Source organism: Schistocerca americana, chromosome 2 (genome assembly GCF_021461395.2).
Source record: "Schistocerca americana isolate TAMUIC-IGC-003095 chromosome 2, iqSchAmer2.1, whole genome shotgun sequence".
NCBI lineage: Eukaryota > Metazoa > Arthropoda > Insecta > Orthoptera > Acrididae > Schistocerca > Schistocerca americana.
In genome coordinates this window covers 35,465,162-35,491,479 of record NC_060120.1, presented here as the reverse complement: position 1 = coordinate 35,491,479, position 26,318 = coordinate 35,465,162, and the positions used below count along the sequence as shown (strand labels likewise).

The 26,318-nt window shown below is 40.7% G+C and overlaps 2 protein-coding genes across 6 annotated transcripts in view; one reads left to right on the top strand and one right to left on the bottom strand.

Annotated features, from left to right (window-relative positions):
- The window catches only part of LOC124596533 (intraflagellar transport protein 27 homolog), a 54,042-nt gene extending 34,141 nt beyond the window's left edge, over positions 1-19,901 (bottom strand). The window contains exons 1-2 of the mRNA XM_047135708.1: positions 19,420-19,901; positions 19,221-19,340 (exon numbers count right to left, since the gene is read on the bottom strand). Coding sequence (XP_046991664.1) covers positions 19,221-19,340; positions 19,420-19,536 — 237 coding nt within the window. The 5' untranslated portion in view covers positions 19,537-19,901. The remainder of the gene's footprint in view (positions 1-19,220; positions 19,341-19,419) is intronic.
- A 26-nt stretch (positions 19,902-19,927) lies between these two features.
- The window catches only part of LOC124596532 (lethal(2) giant larvae protein homolog 1), a gene marked incomplete in the record, with an annotated part of 348,831 nt that continues 342,440 nt past the window's right edge, over positions 19,928-26,318 (top strand). For 2 of the 5 annotated variants that reach the window (XM_047135707.1, XM_047135705.1), the window contains 1 exon segment: positions 19,929-20,483. In XM_047135707.1, coding sequence (XP_046991663.1) covers positions 20,400-20,483 — 84 coding nt within the window. 5 annotated transcript variants of the gene reach the window in all.

Below are 26,318 nucleotides of genomic sequence, written 5' to 3'. Positions count from 1 at the left end.
TATTATCACAAAACCAATACTAAATGGACCATCTGATCTTGACATGCAGCATCTTGTGTTAAATGTTGAAACTTGTCAGCATAAAAAAATCTATTAAATCTGAGTACAGGAGGGTAAAAAATCAGTCAAAAATAGAGACTTTTAGGAGACTGCTCAAAGACATTAACTGGATAGATGTTGACAATACTTCCGACTCAATTGGAAAATACAAAACGTTCTTTAATAAAGTTTGGAAAATTGTTTTCCCCTAAAGGTAAATAATCAAATAGAAGTCTTAAACATAAACCATACATTATGCAAGGAATAAAGATATGTGGCGCAAAAAGGAGACTGTATCTACTATCTATGAACAGCTCTGATGTTAACGTTCTAATGTGTTACAAAGAATACTGCAAAATATTGAAGTGAGGAGGAACTTTGGGTCGGTTTCACCAAACAACACTCCCATTTTACAGTAGTTCATTTATTCACCTCTTTACACAAGCAAGGCTTACACAGAACTAACATGGCAGCACTGCACAAATATAAAGTTTAGCTTAGTTCAAAGACGATACTCAGATCGATTCTGGTGTCAACCTCATCGATGCTACATTGCCCCCCCCCCCCCCCCCCCTCCCCGCAGTACTCTTGAGAGACCGGGGAGGGGGTGGTGATTATGGCGTCGGCAGGGGTGGTCCGCAGGAGCTGGATCACGGTCAGCTCGACAGCAGGGGAGCTGTGTCGGTACATGTCGTGAAGGAAGGTTCGGCCACCGAACCTGGAAGTCATTGAAGTGCGCTGGGCGTCGTCCTGGGTGTGCTGGTCGTCCAGCGACAGGTGGGCCAGCGGTTTGTGGGTGGAATGGAGCAACGACAATGATGCCTCTAGAGGGCATGGCGAACACACGAAGCATGTCCAGGTCGACATCGGGCGAGAGGGGAACACATTTCACCAGATTGCAGGGAATGGTGGAGGTTGTGTCATGAGCACCGGATGAAGGGAAACACATAACGAACAGTGTATCATCACGTAGTATTATAGAGATGTCATGGATTATGTCCAGGGGAACAGGCACAAACACCTTGAGCGAGGGCACATTCAAGATAGGGGGGTGTGAGAAACCTCGACACGGCGAGGATGTCATAGGCGTTGGCTGAGTGGCAGAGAACTCGGTATGGGCCAGTATATGGAGGCTGGAGGAGAGCATGGACAGTGTCATCTCGGGGCATGACGTACTCGCAATTGTCCAGAGATTTTGAGACGTGAACCTTAGGGCAGGAGTGGCTGGAGGGCGGAGGGATATGGAGGTTGATGAAGTGGCATCTGACGTGGTCAACGAAGGAAGGTAAGTCAGACTGAGGGAGAGAAGTGGAAGGATTCACAAGTTCGCCAGGGAGAACAATATTCTGGCCGTATACAAACTCGGCTACTGTGCCTTTGAGGTCTTCCTTATGAATCGTACGAATGCTGAGTAGCACAAGGGGAAGGGTCTCTGTACACAGAGAGTCGTGACATCGAAGAGCCGCCTTGAAACTGCGGTGCCATCGCTCGACTAGCCCGTTACTTTGCGGATTATATGCTGTGGTATGGATGTGCCGGATGCCGCAAATGTTACAAATCCCGTTGAACAGCACCAACTCAAATTGTCTGCCCTGGTCAGTCGTGATGATAGCTAGACATCCGAAACGCGATACCCATGACTCGACGAAAGCTCGAGCAACAGTTTCTGTTGTAATATTGGGGAGGGGGACAGCCTCGACCCAGCGAGTTGTTTGGTCGATAGACAAGAGAACATAACGAAAGCAATTAGAGGGGGGAGAGAGGGTCGACAATGTCAATATGAATATGCTGGAAACGCCCAGGAGGGATCGTAAAGGAGCCGAGGGGGGGGGGGGGGGGGGTGAAGTGTGCTTGTGTACTTTGCAGCGTTGGCACGCAACACAGGAGTGTGCCCATTGCTGGCAGCCCTTGTTGACATTTCTCCACACAAAGCGCTCCGCTATGAGGCAGGTGGATGCACGAACGCTAGGGTGGGCTAAATTATGCAATGCTTTGAAGACAGCCCGACAGAGCGTGGTTGGGATGAGGGGGCGTAACGAGCCCGTACTGTCGTTGCACCAGATCGCACCAGAAATGCCAGGGAAGGTGGTGCGGACAAAGTGTATTGAAGAGGTAGAGTCTGAAATCAGGTTTTGTGTGATCTCACCCGCGGGTTGGAGGTAAGGCGGTTCAGAGAGGTCTAACAGTGAATGAACGGCGTCGACTCGTGAAAGGAAATCAGCAACTATATTGTCAGCACCCTTTATCTGTCTGACATTGGTGGTGAACTGAGATATGAAGTCCATGTATCTGAAGCAGCGAGGAGGCGGGTCAGCTGACAGATTTGTAATGGCCGCAGCCAAGGGTTTGTGGTCTGTTAAAACATAGAAAGGGCGTCCCTCAACGTCAGTCTTAAAATGCTTGATAGCTTCGTAGACCGCGAGCAACTCCCTGTCAAACGCGGAATATTTCTGTTGTGCATTGGTGAGCTTGCGCGAGAAGAACTGCAGAGGCGAAGCTTGGCCGTCGACTGTCTGGCTAAGGACAGCGCCGATGGCAGTATCTCTCGTGTCTGTGGTGATGAAAAGCTGCGCATTGGGATGAGGATGCACGATGGTGCAGGCCTCGGCAAGACGGTTTTTGAGGGCAGTGAAAGAGTCAGTCTTAACAGGGGTCCATGGAACGGGCCGAGATCCAGAAGTGTTGGTGCCTGCCAAGGCGTCCGTCAGTGGAGCCTGAATCTCCACAGCCCGAGGTAGATGTCGGCGATAATAATTAACCGTCCCAAGAAAGTGCCGGAGCTCTTTGAATGACGAAGGTCTGGGTAGGTTTACTATTGTTTGTACTTTCTCAGGGGGCGGTGACATGCCATCGGAAGAGAACCAAAAATCAAGAAAAGTGACAGCGGGTTGATGTAGCTGCAATTTGTCCTGGTTGGTCTCGATGCCTGCTGGCGCAAGAGTGTTCATAACAGTTTGCGCATGTCGAATGTTGTCCTCGATGGAAGAGCTGAACTCAAGAATGTAATCAAGATATACAAAGCAGAATTTTAGTTCGAATAGCACTTTGTTGATGAAGTGTTGCCAGGTCTGGGTTGCGTTTTTCAGACCAAAGGGCATGAATCGAAACTGAAATAACCCAATTGGGGTGGTGATTGCTGTCTTCTCGATATCTTTAGGAGCCATGGGGATCTGGTGGTAGGCCCATTTGCAATCAATGACAGAGAACGTGGTCGCACCTGTGAGGGAACTGGTAAAGTCGGCAATGTTGGGTATGGGGTAGGTGTCCATAATTGTTTGTGCATTTAGTCGACGGAAGTCTCCGCACATGCGCCAGGACCCGTCTTTCTTGGGTGTCATATGAATGGGCATAGACCAGCTACTGGCAGAGGGTTCAATGACGCTGGAGCTTAGAAGTTCAGAAATCTGCTTTTTTAGGTCAGAGAGGCGCTCGGGACAAAGTCGACATGGTTTACTGGAGATCAGGGGGCCTGGCGTGAGGTGAAGCTTTTCAACCATGCAGTTGGTGACAACGGAAATGTTGCCGGCAGCACGGGAGGCGGATTGTTTACAATGTGTGGCAGGCGGGGCAGGCGAGGCGAGGTTGAGCTACTCGGCGGATCCGACGGGAGCCGAGACGGCGAAGTGTCACAGGAGTCAACGTAACAAGATGGCCGCCTGACCGAAGCAGTGGCACCATGGTCAGGTGGGCTTGGTAGAGCTCGTGAAGCGTTAGTGAGTCAATTGCCCGAGGCCGCGGCCTGTGGCAGCACAGTCACGGGTGAAATGCTTGGCGCGAGTGCACTGTTTGTGTTGTCAGTGATGCACAGCGGCATGCAGGAGCCGAAGTTGCATTGTTTCAGGTGCTGTCCGCGAGGGGCGGGGTAGGAGCTGTCAGTTCGGGAACACGTGACACTCGTCGCGCCTGCACACTTGTGTCCAGCTGAGTGTCAAACACTGCCGTATTAGGAGGGTGTGGCCCTGTGGAACTGTCAGTACACGTTATGGCAGTCTTGATGGCACAGTTGAGAGGGGTAGCGGGAGGTAAACACACGGAGGCTCAATTGATGGGATTGCAAGCAGATTCGGCGCACTTACTGACCTTGCTTTGTCCTTGCTGTAGTGTCTGTAATTACTTTGCTGCATCGGAGAGCTGGAGCTGTGTTTCGTGAAGCCAGAGGGAGAGCTCGAAGTTATCCTTGCGTAGTCAAGCGATGTGTTCAAGCTCAACAAGGCACTTATGCGTGGTTTCTTGTAACGTCGTCGACAGAGACAAGCATGTATGGATGAGATGAGCCTGGACCGATGTGTCACGTGGTGGGTTGCTTGACGGAACATAGGGGAAGTGAAACTTGGACGGATGGTGAAACACAGTGTTTCACACTAGGTCCGGTGAAAGTTTGTGATGTCGCAAGAAGTCAATGCCTAGTATAGGTTCGTCAATTTTGCACACTAAAAAAGTCCACTCGAGTTTGCAGTTTGTGGAGAGTGAGACGACATTTGAGGTTGAACCCGAGCATTGTAGTTTAGTGGAATTCACGGCTTGCAGTGAAGTATGATGAGGGTGGATGTTCGACGACGCTAACGACATGGGCAGCGGTGAAACATCGCCACCTGCGTCCACTAGGAAAAGGTATCCCGACGAAATGTCTTTAATGTAAAGTCATCCACAATTATCTGGTCGTTCCCGGATAGAATGGAGCACTGGGGGGTGCCTGTCATGTTGTGCGCAGGAGGCGGCACCTGAACCTACCTGCGATTGGTGTTTGGGAAGTAGCAGGGTGGTCTGCCGCCTCACCAAACCATGTGTGGAAGTAACAGCATGGGTAAGGCGGTTGCATTTCCTGCGGAAAGTTCATTGCCAGTGGCAGTGGCCGAGGTTCGGTGGCCGCAGCAGGTTCAGTTGCTGGAGGGGGTGTGACCGCAGGAAGAGCCGGTGACGTCCCAGGTCCTTGTTTACTGCTTCCCAGGGCGAGTGGAACAGTCGGCACAGCACGGCCCCGGCCGCAGGGTGATGAACCTGAAACTTGACAGGTAGGCAGTGGCTGACGAAATGGAGCAGTGATGCATCATGTAGCTTGTCAGCAATTGTCATTCTTTGCTTGACAGGTTCAGGAGGCCTTTGAGCCAGAGGAAAGCGGATGTGAGGAGATAGTTGATCTGACCAGATGGCGAGGAGAGCTGTGTCAGAGAGTAGATCGGCGCCAACCAGGGCACGTACCCATCTCCAGAGCTGGGAAGGTTTGTCATTGCCTAGTTGCCCGACATGGAGCACTTGCCGAATTGCTGCGTCAGTTGAGCATGCAAGCCGACGTACAACTGACTCTTTGGCTAGAGTGTACTGGGTAGATGAGTCCCGGGCGTTGACCAGGTCAGCAATCAAGCCCTCCTGGTCGTGCAGGTGGGTGATGAGGCACAGAAACCTGGTTGACTCATCGAGTTTGTAATGGTCGAACACTTCGTCCACAATTTTGAACCAGGTTGTTGCTCTGTCGGAATTAAACGGCGGCAGTGTTAGTCAGCGTTGTAGAATGTTCGGAAGAACAGGTTGAGTTGAGTTCATCGGGGCACTGCCTGGATCAAGCTGTTGTTGCTGTAGTATTCCAGGAGAGTGTGCCTCCAGAGGATGTGGCAACGAAGGCTGTTCGGGTGGCAGTGTGAAAGTGACACGTTGTGGTTGAGTGCGATCCGTTGTGATGCAGGCAATGTGTTGATTGTGGTTTCGGAAGCCCAACATGTTGCAGGTGTGCTCGAATTGATGCATCGCAGAAGACCGATGCAGATGAGGCACCGAGATGTGCCGAGAACGGTAGCGGAAGCTTGACGCGTGGGTGACAGGCGAGAAAAAGTTCAAAGTTTTAGTCTGCAGAAAGCTCGGCGTTTGATCAGAGCCAGGGCCACCTGTGTTGTAGGGAGGCTGCGGAGGTGCGGGCTGTCCAGAAGCACAGTGCAGGAAATGATGTCAAACGTAGGACAGAATGTGTGAATGTTCACTGTTCATAGTCACTCCACTCAAAACGGTGTGCGGATAAGGTGAATGTTGTGGCACAGAACACTGATGCGTAGCAGTGGAACGGAGGTGGAGGTCAGGCACAGATAAAAAGTTATTGTTCATGTAGCAGTCCGAGGCGGGTGCGGGCGTGGTCGGATGTTGAGGAGGTTGACCTGTGAATGAAGCAGTTGCAGCCATGTGGTAGGTATCCGCGTGGTACAGCACGGACTGTGGCATATCAAATCGTTGTCCTGGCAGTGGTGGGTTGTCCAATGAAGCATTTGCAGAAATCAGCATTGATCCCGCACTGCACGGATATCCGTAAGAGGTAACTGCACAGTCAATGAGGGAGGGCACATGTGGAGTGATCAAAGGCATTTGATAGCCAGAGTCATGCACACTCCTAACCTCACTTATTGTTGCAGGCTCGAAAACGTCCGGCGAAATCAGTGTAATTGTCGAGTGAGAGGCATCGTGTTGCAGTCCTGGCATGTGTACATCGCCCGCAACACGATGCATGTCGATCACAAAATGTGATAAGCGAACTTTACTTTTCATCAACCACCGGTATATCTGGACTACATACAGAACAAAATTCTCATTTTCCACATACATGTATGACTTCCAGTAAGTCACTCACTCCGTCCAATGTCAGAAACGAATTTAATTACATTTATAAAGGAATTGGCTTAATAACCATGACTCTACTCCATATGAATCATAAAATAGATCTTGCCTCTACCAAGGCTGGATTAAGAGTTCACGAGATTACTATTTCAACCGTTCTTCTTACACATAACAATAGTCAGTGACACAATAGGCACAGAGCTGCATAAAAACTCCATGGTTATTCCTCTAAAACATCTATGGATTGCTCAACAAGTACTTTTCTGTGCCGTTTGACAGCCTATAATTTTAATTAATATTGTGTTTATACTGGTTGCTGGTGATGAGGAAAGTTAGTATTTAGTATTTTATTAATGATATCATTCATAAGCAGCTATATCACAGTCATCACAGTCGCTCAAGAAAGTTATAATTAAGCTTTACTTGTTTAATCAGAATCGGATGATGACTCTTATTGTCCGAAGTCTCAATGATTTGATGCGATCTGCAGTCCTGTGTAAATGAAATGTCTTGGTTTTCTTGCGTTGCTTAGTCAGTCGGGAAACCTCAGATCAAGCGAAAAGTTTGCTTTGATAGAGTTTATTTATCCAATGAAATAATGGAGTTCTTGGATCTAATAATTGCAGGTTCATTTCCAATTCATTGGAAGTTCCCTCCTGATTACCAATGAAACGACACCTCTGTGCAAATTTCCAATTGGAGAATACATATATAACGAAATTCCTTACACAACTTTGATGTAAATGCTCAGTATATATCTTCTTGAGTAGCATACAATATATTTTCAATTTCTTTCTTCCAATAATCTCAATAGCAAAATTACAATTATTCAATGTGGCTATTCGGCACGGAGAAGATCCTAGAAGTACCCTCAACACACCAGAGAGAATATTACAAAGAGTAATAGTACTGTATTACCTTGCGCATTGATTCTGCGAGTATATAGATGGTCAAGTAGGAAACGTAATTCTCTCTTAGAATTGTGCAGGTATAATTAGTAGAATATAAAGAGATATTGCAGTATGCTACTTAACACCAGCAAGATGCAGTGCTTACTTGCAAGTAGATAGTGCCCGCTGCTTTCCTATTTTCCTTATCACTTAAGCTTCTGCAATGTTAAGTGGAAGTTTTTTTCTTTCTTATTTTTAGTGATGTTGTTTAGCTTATATTTCCTTTGCTTTCCCCAGATTTTTATAATAATGATCGTTTGTAAAGAGAACTCTATCTTCTGCACACTGAATTTACATGCAGTTTTACTGTCAGCAAGTATATTAGTAAACAGTAATGTATACCAGTAAATCTATTACATTTTTAGTAGCCTTGTAGAGGAAATTTCATTCTTACTTTAATATAAAATGCTATCATTTAACACAAGCAAGGCACAGTTCTTATACGCATGTATTTAGTGCCATCTGCAGCCCAATTTTTCTTGGTCACTTGAGCCTGTATATTTGTAACAGTTGGCCTCTCTCTCTCTGGCATGATGTACACTTAACATATGCAAATATTTTATCCTGTGACTCCTATTATAATTTTATGTTGGCAAGAGCCTCTAACTGTGGGCATTTACCAGTGAGAATTCATTCTGAAGAACACTAAATGTAATCTGGGTGCTATCTAATGTCACGGCTTGGGATAATTTTTGTTTTTGTCCATGTTACATATGACAAGAGCTGCTCGGTTTCAGCTATTCTAATGTACCACCATGTGATGGAACAAGTGAGTATGCTTACCTCACAAATATTTTTCTATTAATATTTTGTTCTGTTTGTAAAAATGATGTTTTAAATGGTTATGTACATTTTTAGGGCCCATAAACATATCTTCTGAAGAAGATATTTTTAGAAATATCGAAACATAGGTCAAGGGCTAATAAAACCTTTGTTTCGCAACTGGTTGGCTGATTTTTTAACCTCTTCAAGTCTAGATATCTTAATTTTGACATTATATTTATATACAATACTATACATTACAAAAGATAGTTTAGAGTGGATTACAAAAGCTTACATACATACCCACAGCACATAGAAGAAGAGAGAAATACAAAGCATACCTCACCAACTGACAATCCTTGAAAGGAGACCTTAGTCCTCTGATATCAATTTACTAAGGAGAGTGCCAAAATACGTACAAGATAATACATTCTATTAACTTCTTAACAAAACTGAAAGGCTATCTGATGGAAAAGGAATTTTACAGTGTCAGAAAGTACCAATTAAATTAAATTTTCATAAATTGTTTTTTATAATCAGTGTTATTAGAGAGTGTAATTAAAATGGTTGTTCCAAAGAAAGTAAGCAATATGAATGTTTTCTGTGTTTCTCATGTCCAAATTACACATAAACTTGCTGTATACTGGAGGATCAAATAAAATTCAGGTCAATTAGATGTCACATGGTATACTGTCACTGCACATCTTCCCTGTCACCTTATATACTGACTGTTCCAACCACAGACTAATGATTTATATTCTAAACTACTTTAGTCCAATCAAAATCATCGAACAGGAAAGCTATACTTAACAGATAACACAGGATAGAAATGGAAAGAAAAGACAGAGAAAAGTAATAAAACTTGAAGATCTAGAGGAGGGAGCCCGTCAGAATATGGATACAAAGGAAAAGGAAGATATAGCATAAACAAAATGTTAATATACATAGCACTGATAGGGAGAGAATGTTAAGAAAGGGGGGGTGCTAAGAAACCAAATAGGCGTTCCAAATTCATTTACCATCCCTAGTAAAGAGAACGACTGCTGTTAGAAGGTATGAACCAAATTACTCGAGTTTTTACAGAAACATATGCTGTTAGGCTCCATGACATGTGGAGTAATAGTGCACTGGAGAGTACTGCAGTGTTTTCTATCATTCATTCTAGTCTGAACTTACTGGTGTGTGCCAATATAAAACACTGCAAAATTTTTTTGATCTGTTGGTAGAGCATGTGTGTGCTCTTACAGGCACCCATTACTTGACTGCACATGTTTTGACCTGTATTTTGTCACCTAAGGTTGTTTTTTTTAATCCTCTAGGATCTTTGCCCTCTGATGAAGCAGACATCATTCGCCAATTCTAATCAACAACAAGGACACCCAGTCTAGAATCTGGTGGCAACAAATTCCTCTCTGAAGTTTAGAGTCATTTACAGTAAATTCACTTTCAACAAAACAATGTGCAGCTGTACACTTTCATTTCAGTTCTGACAAAATACATGCAGGAGGAAAGAAGCTCTCCCTTATACACAGACTGCTACAGAAAGATGAGTGGTGTAAAGGGTCTAAGCTCCACTTTTCTCATGAAATGCAGCTACAGCACAGTTTGTACTGCATATTGAGTTTTATAAAGCTAATAAATAAAAGTGACATACAGAGGTAATGAACACTTATATTTTTGTTTAATCAGAACTGAAATACTGTTACACATTTGCATGTTCAGTTTACATATCTAGATTTTACACCCTGCAAGTCACAGGGTGTGGTGGAGGACACTTCTGGTACCCAGTAATAAACAATGAGTACTACAGTATTATTTGATCACATACATTTGCAGCTTTAAGACAAAAATACTAGCATCCCGAAATCTCCCAAAATTCCACTGACTGTTAGCAAGGTAGCCAAGGGCCTAAATATAATGTATAGATAGTAGTTTCAGTTCGCTTCTGATAAGAGAATTCCACATAAGATTGTTATTATATATAGTGTCAACAAATCAGCAAAAGATCGAAAATGTTATATGTTACGCATTAGATGACATAATATTATTGTACCTTTGAGTGAAAGCACTTCGATCAGCTAATCATGAGCTTTTATCATGATATTTCGTGTGGTGTAGCTTCACCAACTGTTTTCGAGAATGGCCACGAGACACCAAGTGCGATAATAACCTGGCCGGGTGCAGAGTCTGCAGACTGTTGTTACTGAAGGTAAAATCTTTTAGGATGTTCTTCTAAATGATTGACGTTTAGACCCCTCTGCTGGGATCTTCTTCATGGTTTTCTGGTATTCATAACTAGCTTTTAACTGGTACAATGGGTTGTACCCTCTGCCATGCAGCTCACGGTAGTTTGCTGAGTATAGATATAGATGTAGATGCAGATGTAGCTGAACACTTCCCTGGGCCACACGTGACATTACTTCTACATCTGTCTATGACCTTCCATCCAACATGACATGCTTCATATCCTCACTGCAAAGAAATCCTCAATCTAGTCATAAACTTCATCTGATGTCGCATATGATTATACTTTCATTAATAAGCATTACTGCGGTACTGAGTCAAATGGTTTCTGGACGTCAAAAAATACTACATTCACCTGCTTGCCTAGATCCCTAATTTAAGAATTTTGTGTTCAAAAAGTGTAAGTTGATTTTCACACGACTGGCAGTTTTGGTTTTTGGAATCCATGCTGGTTGGCATGGAGGCCATTCTGTTTCAATTATATTTAAGCTCAATACAACTGAGGAATGGAAAAAGGGACTGATACATCACATATTACAGTTTCTATTGAGCAAGAAAGCTAAAGTTGACTGGATCCAAGAGGTGCACATGAATTTGGAGAGCAACTGGAATACAGTAAATTGGGATGTGCTACAAAAATGTCATTTCAAACTGATAATTGAAGTTGCCACAGGTTACCATACACAATTAGAAAGAGAACAAAAACTCTGTGGACAGAGGAGCAAAGAAGGTTGCAAAGTGTACAAATGAAAGAATACTGTACAACATGTTCCACAGACTGCAGGTATACACAATGTGCACAGTGACAGTGAAGAGAGAAGTTAGAACTATTTTTTGTAATGTAAGTTATCTTCTGTAAATCACACATTTCCAAAGAACATTGTACCATACAGGCAAAATGAATAAGGCAGTGCAGTTGTTAAGACAATGACCTGATATTCAGAAGTATGGTTTGCTCTCTCCAGCTATCCTGACTTAGGTTTTTCTGAATCATTTCAGTTAAATGCCGGAATAGTTCCTTCAGAAAGGCCACAGCCACGGCTGATTACCTGTCCTCTCATAGCAAAAACAATCTTATATATTCTACATGTAGGTTATTATATTTGAACTATTTATTTCTGTTGTGTTATGACAAATCCCCTATCACTGTGAGATGATCCTGAATGAGGAAATACATAAAAGGAATCCCAAAAGAATATTTGGAAATGATGGTAACTCATTTTGTAGAAAGATAAACAACCTTGTCATGTTTGAGGGCATTATATTCTATATTGGAAAATGACACATTAGAATCAAAACTGTTAAGAATGAAGAGCTCTGGCTGGGCAGAATGGAACATGTCCATACACACACTTTGCTAAAGGGGGATTCCATTGTCATGAATGGGGCAGGTGCACTAAATTTTTTGTCAATCAAATGCTAATATAACAAAAAGTATACACAAAAATAAACTAAAGACTGATTGATGATTATAAAAATATTTGTTTTACCTTCTCTTCAAATCTGAGTATCAGAAAAACACATTGTGAGGTGTTAATCATCTTTAAAACCTTGTCATGTGTGGGGCAACAAATGGCTATAGTATTGAATGCCCACCAATATTTTACAAGTGAATCATGCACTTGTTTTCTTTTGAAAACATTGAATAACATGATTAAAACAATTATCTATATGATGAAATATCAACAAATGTAACATTATTAATATTTACTTATAAAAACTGCAATTGAAGACAGTCACAGGTGGAAAACACATTGTCTCATGAAGTAGAATTTGTTTTCATAAGTTAAAATTAATTTTATTGTATTAATTTAAAGACAAGTCACCAGTTAACATATTTAGACTCCACTCCCTATTTAAATAACCTTTTGGTAAAGTTTTGTTAATTTCATTTTCCATAGGATCATTTTGATGAGAAACCTTCACCCAATACAGATACAAATTGGTGTGATGTACAGTGTAGGAAAAGAACTTTTTGATCTACAGATCAGCAAATATCATTCACAACACGAAACCAACAAACCAACAACATACACAAAACGAAGCAGAATGCATCTGCACAACCAAAAATGCTGTATGCAACTGCACTAATGAAAAGTGTAGAGGAAGAAAGACCTCAAGCATCTGCCATAGCATCAGTCAGAAATTCAAGTACTAGAGAAAGAAAAAAATCAGATAATAGACACTGGTGAAGAACAAGGAGTGCTATATAAAGTGAAAATAGCATGGTTTCATTTAGGAAAAGTGAAAAACAGCACAACAACTGAAAATTTCACCAAATTCCTTGAGAAAATCTTTCAGGCTATAGCAACTTTCATGTAGAAAAACTGGAAACAAAGGGTGTGAACAGCAGCTTCAAGATTGGTGTGGACTTCCATCTAAAGGACAAGATGATGGACACAACACTATGGCCAAAGAATATTGTTGTCAGGCATTTTTTATTCTGGATATCGACCAGTGCCCCAGTGAAATAGTGCCTGAAACAAAAACCCAAGGCCCCATAATATCTCACTTACAGTAGAGATAATAGTTATATGCCCATAGTTATAGCAGTTGTTAATGTACAGTGTTTAAGAACCAAGGTGGGCCTTATATCGTTCTTTGTAGAAGAAGTCAAACCAGATGTTTTATGTATCTGTGAACACTAGTTAGATGAAGCAAAAGGTGACTATTACAGAGCCATTGAATATTTGGACATGGTAAATTCATGGTATCGAGCTACTACAATTCATGGTGGTGTATCTGAATATGCAAGCAAGATTCTTAGTGTAAAGGAAATAGACTTAAAAAAACTTTTCCACAGACCTTGATCTAGAATTAGCTTCACTAGTGTCAACAGATAATGACCTTATTATTGTCTCTGTGTACCACACACCAGATGGTAATTTTGAAAACTTTATTGCACAAATGGAAACCTGTTTGTCCTACCTAACACGTCTTAAATCTAAAATAGCACTGTGTAGAGATTTCAACATACATATAGGTGATGGAAGCACTAAAGAGAGATTCTTCATGACTTTGATAAATAGCTATGGGCTATTTGTTGCAAACCGACTGCCACCAAGAGGTGATGCCTGCCTAGACACAGTTATCACTAACCTCAATATCTGGGACTATAATATCAATGTAGTTGAACCAATGATTGCTGACCATAGTGCATTAGTAATGGAAATAAGTATGAAATGCTCGAGTCAACTGCAACCAAGCTCATGGCACTCCAGTTACACATTTAGTAAAAGGATCATAAAAGAAGAAAGACTAAATGATCTTAAAATAGCCCTGCCAAGTGTAAACTGGCAGCAAAAAATTGCAGGAATGGGGGCCAGTGCCTCATTCGAATGTCTGTTCCAATCATTAAAAGCTAAATGTGATGATTTATTTCCAGAAATCCACAAGAAGTATCCTACAGGCAAAGCTAAAGGAAGGGACAAAGCTACTACAGGGAAGATGTTGTATACCCTTGAGCTAAACTAATTAAAATCCATTGTGCTAATTTTCAGGGACCATACGAAAGTAGCTAGAGGTCTCCCATCTAGAGACCTGCTTCATTGTAACTACATAAGAGCCAAACGAATTTATAGAAAGCAAGTGGAGGAGGCAAAAAAGAGATACAATGACAGGTTCATTGAAGAGGCTCACAATCCATGCAAAGCAGCTTGGAATCTGGTAAATGAGTGCAGAAAAAAGCCCACCTCAGCCTTAAATTCTGGTAGCCCTGATGCCTTCAAGAAGTACTTTGTTAGGATAGTGAAAGATACTATTAATGAAATACCTGACTCAGGCTTAGTCCCCACAAGTCACATGAGAAACATAACCAGTAGCACTTTTGAAAACTGGAAGGAAGTGCACCCTAAGGATATCGTAAAAATAATTAAGTCATACAAGAACTCAGAGAGCAAAGATATCTACGGTATGTCTTGCACAGTGCTGAAGAAAATTATTCTAGAGCTTGCTCAACCATTAAGCAATTAACAACTGCTTATCCTCTGGTGTCTTCCCAAAATTTCTTAAACTAGCAAGGACAGTACCAATCTACAAAAAAGGTGACCCGTGTGAAGTGTCCAACTACAGACCAATTTCCTATTCTAGCTAAAGTTATGGAGTCTGTTATGAAACTCCAGTTACAGAATTATTTTGAAGTAAATAAGCTCTTCCAGGACACACAGCATGGTTTTCGCAAGGGAAAGTCAACGTTTACGGCAGCACTGGACTTAACCAGAAAAATAAGGCAAGGATTCGAAGACAGAGAAAGTGTGGCACTGACACTCTGTGATCTTAGCAAGGCATTTGACTGCATTTCCCACAAGATACTGCACAATAAATTGAAGTGTTACGGTGTCGGAGGTGTTGTTCTGGCAACTTTTCAGTCTTATCTGGAAAACCGGAGACAAGTGGTATCAATTCATGAAGCAACATCACAAGAACAAAAGCTGGAACATGGAGTACCCCAAGGGTCCGTCATGGGGCCTCTCCTGTTCCTTATTTATGTCAATAATATGGGTTATAACAACAATATGTTACAGTTTGCTGATGACACCACCCTTTTTGCCAAAGGAAGAACTGCTGCTGAATCACTCCAAGAAACAGATGTACTCTTCCAAAACGTTAAAGAATGGTTCATCAAAAATAAAATGAAAGAAGAAAAAACACAACATCTGATATGCACCCTTAACAACATCGGCTGCCATGATAATATGGAGGCTGTCAAACTGTTGGGCTTCATGATAGACAGGAAACTAACAATGAACGAACACACAGTGTACGTGTGCTCCAAGCTCTCCCGTGTAATATATCTTCTGAGGAGGTTAAAAGGTGTATTGAGTGACGATTATCTCATTACAGTATATTATGCCCTATTCCATAGCCACATCAATTATGGCCTACTGTTATGGGGACATTCTGCAGGTTGTAAGGATGTGCTAATTCTACAGAAAAAAGCTCTCAGAATAATCACATCAAGCAAAGACAGGAGCACTGCAGGCCTATATTCAAGCAGTTAGGAATTATGACAGTCTTCAGCCAGTATGTGTTTTTATGTCTCATCAGCATGAAAGAAAACCGAGGAGTCTTCAGCATGAGGCAAGGTATACACAATCACAATACCCATAACAAGAGGAGCATCGAAATACCCAGGTGTCGACTGACGGGAACGCAAGACAGCTTTCCAGTGGTTGCCCTAAAGATGTTCAACTCACTGCCTCAAGAAGTGCAATCCCTGCTGCTAGGAACATTCAGAAGGAGAGTAGCACAGGACCTGAAAGAATGCTCATTGTACTCCATTGGTGAATTCTTTAATACTGACCAAAGTGAATGGACAAACAAATATTGTTTCTATTAAGTATAAATGTCTTAATTTTGTGAATATTTTTTTAAACATAATTAACCTTGACACAGTCTGTCCAGTCATGGCTGTTAAATGACACAGATCTAGTAATAAAGTAATAAAGAACAGTAAATCCTACTAATGTGGAATGAGTCATTTTACTTTCACATTGCAAATTAATTTGTAAATATGGCTGATGGTTGCTTGTTGGACATTTATACAGAACCTAAAACAAATGTGCCTTTGTATGTGATACCCGCCACCTTTTGTACATTACAATAATAGAAAGTCTTCTATAGAATAGGAGATGTCAAGAAGAAACTTTTCCAGTTCGTTTTCAAATTTTACTTTGCTGTCTGTCAGACATTTTGTATTAGTGGGTGCCTCATAAAAACATTTTAGTTGCAGCATTATTCACCCCTTTCTGCATTAAAGGCAACTATAATTTGGAGTAATGAAATGTCATTTTTCCTTTTGAACTGCAGTGGATTATTTAAAAAAAAAAAAAAAAAAACAAAAAAAAAAAAAACAACATGAGGGAATACATATACTGTGAAGCAGTCATCAGAATGCCCAACTCCTTTAACAGATGTCTAATATATGATCATGGGTAGGCACGATATTTTTGAGCAATGAAGACTTTTTTTTCTTAAAGATGAGTTACACCTGAGCATTTTTCTATGTGAGATTACTGAATGCAAATGTACTTCCTGTTAATGCTCTCATCTGCAGCATCCTCAGTTCTGCACCTCCAGGGGCATTATACCAATGATAGGTGTAACACGTGGTGTGGAAATAACAAATGGGGTGAAAATTTCAAAATTCCTACGTGTCCATATTGATGAGAATTTAAAGTAGAAAAATCAAATTTTGAAACTCCTAAAACAACTAAGTTCAACCTCATTTGCATTTAGAAACATTGCAAATGAAACTGAACTAAGCTGTTTTAGGAGGTCAAAAATCTGATTTTTAAAGCTGAAGTTCTCATCAATATGGACACCTAATAATTCTGAAGTTTCCACCCTATTTATTATTTCCACACTACGTGTTACATGTATCATTAGTACAGTGCCCCTAGACATGCAGTACTGAAGATGATGTGTGCTTTTGAAATTGTGGGTGAGACCATTCACAGGAAACTTTGTTTAGATACACTGAAGCACCAAAGGAACTGGTATAGGCATGCATGTTCAAATACATAGATATGTAAACACACAGAATATGACTCTGCAGTTGGCTATGCCTATACAAAACAAGTGTCTGGCATGGTTGTTACTTCAGTTGCTGCTGCTACAATGGCAGGTTATCAAGATATAAATGAGTTTGAACATGGCGTTGTAGTTGGTACATGAGCAATGCGACACATCATCTCCGACGTAGCGATGAAGTGGGGAATTTCCCTTATGACCATTTCACAAGTGTATCATGAAAATCAAGACTCCGGTAAAACATCAAATCTCCTCCATCACTGTGGCCGGAAATAGATCTTGCAAGAATGAGACTGACGACAAGTGAAGAGAGTCATTCAATGCGACAGAAGTGCAACCATTCTGCAAACTGCTGCAGATTTCAATGCTTGGGCCATCAACAAGTGTCAGTGTGCAAACCATTCCACAAAACATCATCAATATGGGTTTTCGGAGCCGAAGGCCCACTCGTGTACTCTTGATGACTGTACGACACAAAGCTTTATGCCTTGCCTGGACCCGTCAACACCGACGTTGGACTGTTGATTACTGGAAACACTTTGCCTGGTCAGGCAAGCCTCATTTCAAATTGTATCGAGCAGATGGACGTGTATGAGTATGGAGACAACGTCATGAATCCTGCATGTCAGCAGGGGACTGTTCAAGTTGGTGGAGGCTCTGTAATGGTGTGGGGCGTGTCTAGTTGGAGTGATATGGGACCCCTGATACATCTAGATACAACTCTGACCGGTGACATGTACATAAGCACCCTGCCTGGGGTCACCTGTATCCATCCATGTCCATTGTGCATTCCTACGGACTTAGGCAGTTCCAGCAGGATAAAGTGACACCCCACACGTCCAGAATTGCTACAGAATGGCTCCAGGAACACTCCTTTGAGTCTAAACACTTCCGCTGGCCACCAAACTTCCCAGACATGAACATTATTGAGCATATCTGGGATGCCTTGCAACATACTGCTCAAAAGAGATCTCCACCCTCTCAGACTCTTGCAGATTTATGGACAGCCTTGCAGGATTCATGATGTTAGCTGGATTCTTGGTGTCAGTTCCCTCCAGCATAACATCAGACATTAGTAGAATCCATGCCAAGTCATGTCGCGGCACTTCTGCATGCTCGTGGGACCCTACACCATATTAGGAAGGTGAACCAGTTTCTTTGGCTCTACCGTGTACATGAGGAAGAATAATGGTGTAACACTGAGCCTTTGGGAACGCCATACCTAATTTCTCATCACTTAGGATAATGTCTCTTGACTACATTAAGTACAACTTACTTCATTCTTTTGGTTAGATACGACAATATCCATTGGTTTGCTACCCCATCAACCGCACAAAACCTCAATTCATTTAGGAGAATACTCTGATCCACACAGTCAAATGCCTTTGATGAGTCGCAAGAGTATTAACTGGCGCTATCTTGATGTTTAATGCATGTAAAACTTGGTGAGTAGAAAATGTAAATGGCTTTCTCAATCGGAAAACTCTTCTGAAATCCAAATTGTTTGCTGAGTTAGTATTGCTGTTCAGTTGATAGACTATTCTACAATACATCACGTACTCAAAAATTTTGTAAAATGATGTTAGCAGTGAAGAAGGTCGGTAGTTATAGACATCTCTCTATCACCTTTCGTAAAGAGATGTTTAACAACTGCAGGTTTCGGTTTCTCTGAAAGAATGACTAGAGTTAGTGTTGCAAAACTCTAAATTCACGGGGTCGCTGGTCATGCATTAAAAAAGCCTCTATACATTGCAACTGATATAGAAGTTCTAAATTTGACCGTAAACTGCTAAAGACCAAGAAAATACGGAGTGTATATAGAGTATGCATGTAATAAGTAAAAAGGGCATTATCATTTAAAATTGACTGAAATTTGTTCGGAATTTCTGGTAGTTATTTCGTCAGCTGTTATTTCCAGATTGTATATTTGACTTACAAGTGACACCTCAGTACCGATATTACGGGGTCAACGCACTTACACCGTTTGGGTGGGGTTGCGCTCCAACACGAGAGACTCGGTAGCCTATTTCAAAGTAATGTTTGGAAGGAAGCAGTGGTGATAACAAATGTATATTGCATATACATTTTGTTACCTACATATTTTGGTAGGAGATCTTCGTAGATTTCCAATCCTGATGAATCGTACAGGTATAGTTCAACCACATCGTCCGTATCCGGGATTGGAATCTGTTTCACAAACAAATCAGCTCCTAAAGTCTAGAAGAGAAAATAAGGATTTAACTTTCCTTCCATTCCCTGTGTAAGGCGAAACGAAGTAACTTAAAAATTCTTTTACCATTGTATAACTTTTCGGAAACTGTCTACCCTCTGACAACAACGTTTGCATTAAAGCAGTTTTACCGACAGTCGAATCACCGACAACAGCACACTTTACCCGAAGTATATTGGGCATCGTGGGAAATAAAACTTCTGCATTTGCATCCGTAATACCAGTACTGCTTCTGTCTGCAGCCAACGGAATTCTTGTTTAAACTGTTTCAGCTTGTTGCTAAGCAACAATTTATGTTGCAGAAAACGAGAAAAGTCAGATGGGTATTTGTTTTGTTATCTTTTACAACTGAATTACTTCAATTTATAACCATTTATTGGCTCGTGACTTTGTTCATCTCCGACAGCAAGCTATACCATCGCCTGCAAACATACATGCTTGTTTTCCGCGAAAACAAAACAAAACACTGTGACAACTCTTTCATTCCAATAACAGGTGATGCAACAAAAGGTGTCGCTAATGAGTCATCCGTTGGTATTCTAGGTGTTTGAGATCGGTAAATCTTTTTTGTGCTGTCACTGAGTGAAACTGATTGGTCCATAGACAGGGATGGTTTGGGCATATAATTCCATTCACATCTAAACCAGTCATTTAATTAAATTACGGTGTCTTCGTTTTTAGATGTATTTTACATAAATAAATTAAATCGTGATCTCAGTATTTGAGCATTAGATGAAAAAAAAACTCAACATTCGTAATCAGAAGAGAGTCTAGTAAACTGAACAGCTTTGACATAGCGTTGAAGCCGTTTAGATATCTGTGAGAAGGGCGGGTTACACAGGTTGACGTAGACAGGCAGGCGTCGCTGCAGAGAATGTTTAAGTGACATACCGCAAGGTTTATGAACAACCGTTGGCCGGAAGTTTGTATCCTCCATTAAAAAAGATATTATCTGGCGTATAATAGTTAAAAGTGTAAAAAGTGAAGTGCAAATTGTTGGTTTCTTACTTCCTAACCTAATTTATTGTACGTTATTTGAAAGCAAAATGCTGAAGTTCATCAGAGGGAAAGGCCAGCAGCCATCAGCTGAAAGACAGAAGTTACAGAGAGAGCTATTTGCTTTTAGAAAGGTGAGTACGTCTTCAGTATAGCTTTTCGTCGCACCGTCATTTAATAGACGGTTTGACACAGTTTGTTGTTCAACTACATGGAGGTTGCAAACGTCGTTATGATTTGTGTGACAGTGTAAGTGGTGGTATCGTTTTTTTTACTACTACAATGGTAACACTTATATAGTGGGATTAAGAGCTTGAAACTAATTCTTGAGTTACAAGAAATAGTTTATAATTTAGTCTTGCACCGGTCGTGTCTTCGTTTCTTATTGTTTTGATACTTGACAGTTATTTACAACAGGTGTGATGTTCCAAGGGACAAGAATGTGTGTTGTTCGTTCGGTCAGAACAAGCAGCTTCGCAATTAAAAACTGACCGTGGATTTATTTATGTTTTTCGAATACTTGGTACTAAAATCATCCCATCTATATCTGTGTAAAGTGCTATTGGGTTTCTTTCGGTCTAAGATTAATGGACTGCAGTACATTGATAGATGCTTATTAGTGTTACCACAGCAATGACGCCACAGTAATGCCCTTGTTGTACAGCAAATATCACCACTATTATGTCGTATGATTAGAAAACGTCACATTATAACCTCCAAAGTTTAGTCTTCCCAAGTTTAAAGATTTGCTCCACAGTGGTTGCTTAATCTCTGCATGGGTTGATGAGTGGTGATCTTGAATTGGTCAAAGAATACAAGACCTCGTATTACCTGTAAACTACAGTTCAAAGAAATCCTGTAGTAGATCTGGCTTTGTTCTCTACACATTGTACGTTTCATAATAGTTACAGCCTCTAATGATGTAGGCATACCACTATTTGTAGATGTTAAGATTTATTTGATTAAAACCATATTTACTGTACAATCCCAAAATACTTTTACGTGGAGTCTGAGTATTATATTTGAAGTCCATTGAATGATTAATAATGAGTCCTCACCCTCACAAGCAGCTAAGTTTGTTCTCTATATCTGCCATTTCAGATCACCAAGAGTTCAATCTGTAAAAAATCCTTTTTACTCTCTGATCAGAAATTCTGTGGGCCTACATATTTATTTATGGAATCTCGGTCAAAACACAGATATGCCACTGCTTGCTGTGAAGGGTTATAAGATGAAGCTGCTGCACAGTATAGAATTTAGAGTTTCATGTTACATTTATTTCCCTTATCTGTGAAGTCACAGAGTATTCAAACAGTATTAAAAAGTTAAAATGTTCACATATAATTGATTGTATATACTTGTAGCTATCAAAAATTCATGTAATGTTAATTTGCACATTCAGTTCCTTTCATGGCTTGTTATTCATGAATTCTGTGATAATGTTATTTGCTGTAAGTTCTCTGCACATCAGTATGAATAGGTGTGTAAGATCACATATTAATGTATATGACGGCGAAAAACTTAGTTTCCTTAGTTATTGTGTAATGTGCATTCGATCAACTAAGATTACAGCTTTGGGGTAATCTTCCTTTGATGACTGAAAAGTGATTTACATTGAGTGGTGCTTGTTTGCCTTGCAATATTAATGGGAATGAGTTCAAGGTTAATGAAATGCTAGTTGCATGTAGTATTGAATAACATTTTGTAAACAATGGGAATGCAGGGGTGGCTTGCACTTCCTTCTCCATCTCTACTCTGCAGACAACTGTGAATACGTGGCAGTGAGTACAGTGTTTTATCACAGGTATTAGGGTTTTTTCCCCATTCTATTCATGTCCTGAGCATGGAAACAATTGTTTAAATGTGTGTGTGTGTGTGTGTGTGTGTGTGTGTGTGTGTGTGTTTTGTCGATAAGTAGGAGGGCCATTATATATTCCTAGTATCATCATTTAAAGCCTGTTACTGAAACTCAGTAAGTAGGTTTTCTTGGACTAGTTTATATATAATCTTCAGTAAGTAGGGTTTTTGGGGATAGTTTGTCTATTGTTGAGTCTACTTGTTCAGTTTCTTCAGCATCTCTGTGACCCTCTCCCTAGCGTCATATCAACCTGTGATCACTCGTGTGCTGCCCTTCTGTGTATACTTTCAATATATCCTTTTAGTCCTATTTGGAATGGGTCCCACACAAGAGAGCAATATTCCAAGATGGGTCATATGAGAGATTTGTCACTGATTGCATTTACCAAGTAATTTACTAATTAACCAAAGTATACAAAGTGCTTTACCAGTGACTCAGCCTGTCAGATCATTTCATTTCACATCTGTACAAGGTTACACCCAGGTATTCGTAGGAGTTGGCCGATACCAACTGTGACTCGGTGATGTTATAGGACAGGCTACTGTGTTTTGTTGTTTTTTGAAGTGCACAATTTTACATTTCTGAACATTTAAAGCAAGTTGCCAATCTGCACCGCTTTGAAATCTTATCAAGAGCTGACTGAATATCTGTGCAGCTTTTCTCAGACAGTACTTCGTTATAGAAAACTGCATCATCTGCAAAAAGTATGAGGTCACTAGTAATATTGTCCGCAAGGTCATTAATATACAGCATAACAGCTAGGGTCCCATAACACTTCCCTGGGGCACACCCAAAGTTAGTTCTAGATCAGCCAGTGATGTTCCATCCAAGATCACATACTCCATCCACCCTTAACAATTCTTTAATCTACTCAAAAGTTTCATCGTTACCCCATATGATTGTACTTTTTACAACAAGTGTAGAAAAGGTACCGGATCAAGTACTTTTCAGGAGTAAAGAAATACTGCTTCTACCTGACTGCTTTGATCAAAAACTTTCAGTACCTATGTCATGTCAGAAAAGTGCGTTTGGTTTCGCATGATCATTGTTTACAGAATCCTTGCTGGCTGGCAGGGAGTTAGGTATACCTCATTATATTTGAGCTTGGAATAGGTCCTGAGATTGTACAACAAATTGATTTTGAGGATGTTGGAGTGTAGTTTTGTGGGTCAGTTCTACTATCCATATCTTGTAAATGGTTGTGACCTGTGCTTTCTTCCAACTACTGAGCAAAGTTTTCTGTTCAAGGGATGTATGATGGATTATTGTTAGAAAAGGAGCTAACTTGGAACAGAATGTGCTAGTCATTCCATCGGGCCCTGGATCTTTATTTAATTTTTATTATTTCAGATGTTTCTCAGCACTACTTATACCAACACCTATTTCACTCATCTTTTTTGTGGTACTAGGATTAAAGTGGGGCACTTCTCCAGGGTTTTCCTTTGTAAAGGAACATTTTAAAATGGAGTTGAACATTTTAGCTTTTGCGGTGCTGGTCTCTATTTCAGTTTCTGTCTCATTCGCGAGTAATTGGATACTGACTTTGGTGCCACTAACAGCCTTTACATACAACCATTTCATTGTGTTTTGTGAAATATCATTTGCAGTATTCTGCTATTGTAGTCATTGAAGGCTTCACGTAGTGCTTCCCTGACAGCCAACTGCATTCATTCATTACACGAGTATACAATAAGTTTCTATAAACTGTTAGGATTCTCTGGAAACGGTCTGTTATAGTTGGAATGAGCAGTCATTTGTTCAGTCAGTAGCCCTAACACAAGGACAGGAGCATCTTTAAATGGTAACCTGTTATTGTGATTGGTAAACTTTCTTCTACTCCATCTTGTTTGTTCTTGCTCTTTAATTAATGATAATGCTGCATATCCACTTTTTGACTGCTGTAGTGGGCTGTATTCTCAAATTACAATGTATTACCTTGTTGTTGGAGGAAATTTGCTGTACTCTTTAAGCACGTTTCTTAGAATCTGTTGACAAGGCGTAATGCCAGTCCCTCCTTGCCAGGCATAAAGTACTTCTCCGTAAATACACCTCTGCACACAAATAACTGTTTTCACAAACTGTTGAAATTATTAGCAAGTTTTTAAGCAATGTGAGGGACAATGCTGTTTTCCTAAACACATCCCTATTTTGCATATAAGCCACTTTTCTTCTGCTGATATAGACTCACACCAAAGGCCAACTTAAGTTCCACATTTCCCTCTAGAGAAACCTTAAACATGAGTTGCCCATTGGCAACCCACACATATTGGCTTCCCCTGCTGTCCAGTCTGGGACGTTGCTGTTGGAGACATTCTATCTGGTTTGAACAGTGCCCTGGATACTCAGCTGCACAGCCTTGCAGCCTTTCACAGTGCTTAGCTTTGGTCTGTGCTCTAGCAGTGGGAAGTACTGCACATGGAATTTCACACCTCTAGGTCCTACCTCTGTAGTGGCCAAGAGAAACTCGAAAATTTCCTTCGCGCATTGGTGTTTACATCTCTTTTCATTCTACTGCATTAGATTTCCTCTTTATTTTCTTTTATATTTTATGACACATTTTATGTATTATCTCGGTGACACTGAAAGCATCTCTAGGTGAGATTCCAGATGTTATTTCATGTGTATAAAATGCATAAGGGAAAATATTAAATAATATAACTCAAAACAAATACAACAAATGTTTTGTCCTTAACCTCTTCTAGCAATTTTCGTATATCTATTTCATGGTGGCTTAGTTGATAATGGTCACACTCTAAAACTAAATATTTGAGTCAAATCGTGGCCTTTTGGAAGATATTTTTTGACAATTGATAAGGCTCTTATCTGCAGTTGCAATTTGTGAGGAAGCCTCCATTCCTTCCATCCATCCAATTCTGTAGATAACACTGTGAAAGACAACTTGTACATCAACAAATGGAAGCAGGAACTGCAAATTAATTTTGAGCTGAAGTGTAGTCAAGGTGTACCCACTTCTTTAATCAAGTGTTGCGTGCTGTGAAGGGATGTGGACACAGTGAATCATGAGTCAGTTGCTAGAAGCCATTGAGAATAAAAAAAGTAATGATTTATTTTAGCTGAAAATGCTAAGTGATTACATTTGATTTTCAAATGGAGAGTGGGCAGAAAACTAGGTATGCACACAGATTGACCTGTAGTGATGCCCAAAGCCTAGGTTGGTTTTGACTGGACAGTGTCGTTGAGAGTTGGTGAAGCCAGCGAATGTCAGCGCAAGAATAAGATCCCCAGAATGAATTGATGTGTTGCATAGCCTCAGATACGTTCGTAATCGAATAACCTACTTGTATATGTTATTTCCAATGTTGCTGATAATTCCAACAGTACAGTTCAATTCTAACCTAATGGAATAAAATAATAGCTAACTTTATTTACGGACCATAGGAAACTAAGAACAGACATTGTGGTTGGCCTTCAACGACCATTCATTGTGCATACAATGGAAGACCCAGGTACGTCATGACTGCAGTTTAATTGAAGTTGTCATTTTACCAAACAACTAATGTACCTAAGACCAAAAAGTTGCAATATGTTTTAATAACAGTCTGTTTTACGGAAGTCTTTTTTAACTTTCAATGCAACTCCATTCCTTGACTCTAGGTATTGAGACAATTTAGAGAGAGTGCCCAGTAGGGTCTTTTATAAATTTATTTTTGTTGTAATAATTTCCTTTTATATTTAATGTATAATTGATGATTTATTTGAATAACGTATGTTGTCAATAAAATATGCAAGGGCTGTACAGCTCATAAAAAGTGGTGGAAGGAGCTTATTGACTTTGCCCCAGAATGCCCCACACCTAATGCTGACAGGGAATGAAAAACTGTATGAAAATTATTATTTTTTGTTGTGATTGTATAATTCCCCATTTACATTACATTTAGTATCTTATTTCATCTCGTACGTAATTAAAGTGTCATCAGCAAACTTCAGAGATAAAATTCTTTCTCTCTGAATGTTAATTCCTTTTCTTCATTGCTTCTTGGTTTCCTTCACAGCTTGTTCAAAGTACAGATTGGATAACATCAGGTTGGAGTACAGCCCTGTATTCCTTCTCAACTGTTGCATCCCCTTGATGTGCTTCAACTCTTAGATA